This window comes from Rhinopithecus bieti, unplaced genomic scaffold, assembly GCF_001698545.2.
Source record: "Rhinopithecus bieti isolate Rb0 unplaced genomic scaffold, ASM169854v2 scaffold_25986, whole genome shotgun sequence".
Taxonomy (NCBI): Eukaryota; Metazoa; Chordata; class Mammalia; order Primates; family Cercopithecidae; genus Rhinopithecus; species Rhinopithecus bieti.
The window spans coordinates 39161-41261 of NW_016811613.1; the positions used below are offsets into that span (position 1 = coordinate 39161).

The following is a 2101-nucleotide window of genomic DNA, read 5'->3' on the forward strand; positions in this document are numbered from 1 at the left end:
AAAGTATGAGTCCTACTGATCAACATTTATTTTTGTAATTATTGCATATTTATTATGATTATACTGAATGTGTTTAATTCTTTTTTGAGATTTAGCCCTGGTAATGTTTATTTTTTATTTTGAGGCAATATTCTTTTTAGCAAGGCTCGAAGTCCAGAGTGATTTAAAGAAGAAATATAAGCAATACAAAGTTGAACTCTATGCCTCTGCAATACAACTCAGTAATAATAACAATTTGCATTTGAACAGTGCTTTTATAATTTCCAAAGCATCTTCACATAGCCTCTTTTGAAATGTAGTCAAATTGCACATTTTATCCCAATAGTGAAAACTCTAACTACACTTTTTTTTTTTGTAAGTCCAATATTTTATTTCCTACAAAGTTACCTAACATTTTTTTCTCGACTACATAGCACTCATACAAATGATTTCTCTCTTTCTTACATGCACCCACACATTGTTTCACTAATTGTTGACTGCAACTAATATTTTATCAGATGTAATTATTCAAGAATGACATCATTACAGTGAATTATAATGTTTCTGAAAACAATAAGCAGAAAAGATGATTAGTACATGTTAGCATAAAATGAAATGAAATGTGAAAGTGGCTGATATCTGGGTGCCTAAGGACCTTGTCTCACAGAGTTCTCGAAGTCAGCAGCCAGTCTCAGGGCCTGCTCATAGTACTCCAGGGCTTCATTCATATTTCCTTTCAATTTGTAGACAAACCCAAGGAGGCTCAAGCTTTCCAGATCTAATGAATTTCTCTGAAGTTTCCTTAAAACCAATTTCTTCAAAGAATTGATACTTTTATCCCTTATGAATGATGCCTGTTCTATTTTTATGGCTTTTAAATAATGGATAATTGCATTGATTTCTGATTTCTTTTGAAATTCCTGAAACCGAGCATACTGCAAATGTATGTCTTGCATTGTTTCTTCTACCACTGGTTTCATGCATAACAGTTTTTGAAAAGTTTCTTCAGCTTTTCTGTGATTGCCTGCTTCTATATACATTCTTGCCAGGTCTAGATGAGCCACCTCAAATGTGGGCTTTTTTTCCACTGCAGATTCAAAATGAAATATGGCTGATCTTATCATTTTGTCTATCTTTTCTCTATTCTGCCCTCTAGGCTGCCCTTTTGTAGCCTCCTTGATTTGAATCATTTGTGCCTTATAGCAAAGCCCTATCTGGTGATGCAGTAAGACAGAAGTGGGTGTTTCCTGCAAGGCCTTTTTTAATAACTCAAGAGCTTTATCCACAGAGCCTTTTCTTCGGTAAAACTTGGCTGCATATCGAAAGACGTAGGTCTGTGAGGACATGTTGGCCAGAGCTTCTTCAAGGTACTTTTCTCCTTCAGCTTCCTGTCCATTATCCTGAAGCTTCAGGGCAAGGAGAACCTTAATATATCCATTGTCTGGATTTAGCCTGACAGCTTGCCTTAGGGGAAGCAAAGAAAACTGCCTGTAACCCTTTGTGGCTACTTTAAAGCCGTCCAGGCGATAGGCAGAGATCGCATACCCAGCGCTGAATTCAGGGTTTTCAGGGTCCACTTCAAGCGCCTTTTCAAAGCAGGCCTTGGCCCGTTCATAATTCTTTCCTCCACACTTCAGCAAGGCCCATCCTTCTTCACAGTCTATTTCCGGACACTCCATTCTATAGCGGAAAGGATTTGAAGGCTTCTTGCAAATGTTCTCCACCTTGTCCAGGTAAGCCTGGGCTTCTGCCAGTCTGCCCATGTGGTAATACACCCAGGCAAAGTTGCTCCAAGTCACCAGACTCCTCACACTTGCTTGGTAGGCATGTTCTTTCTGCATTAAGTCTGTAATCCATAAGACAGAACAGCCAGATCTCAGAGGAGCCTGGCTAAGCAAAACCCTGCAGAACAGCTGCCTAATTCACAGCAACCATGAGTACAAATGGTGATAATCATCAGGTCAAGGACAGTCTGGAGCAATTGAGATGTCACTTTACATGGGAGTTATTCATTGAAGATGGTGAAATGCCTGATTTAGAAAATAGAGTCTTGGACCAGATTGAATTCCTAGACACCAAATACAATGTGGGAATACACAACCTACTAGCCTATGTGAAACAC

The 2101-nt window shown here is 38.8% G+C and overlaps 1 protein-coding gene across 1 annotated transcript; it reads right to left on the minus strand.

The window, feature by feature from the left end:
- Positions 1 to 353: 353 nt before the first annotated feature.
- On the minus strand, positions 354 to 1844 carry LOC108543713 (interferon-induced protein with tetratricopeptide repeats 1-like). The gene has a single exon (XM_017894318.1). The coding sequence runs from the start codon at positions 1818 to 1820 to the stop codon at positions 627 to 629; it is 1194 nt and encodes a 397-aa protein (XP_017749807.1). The 5' UTR covers positions 1821 to 1844; the 3' UTR covers positions 354 to 626.
- Positions 1845 to 2101: the final 257 nt, after the last annotated feature.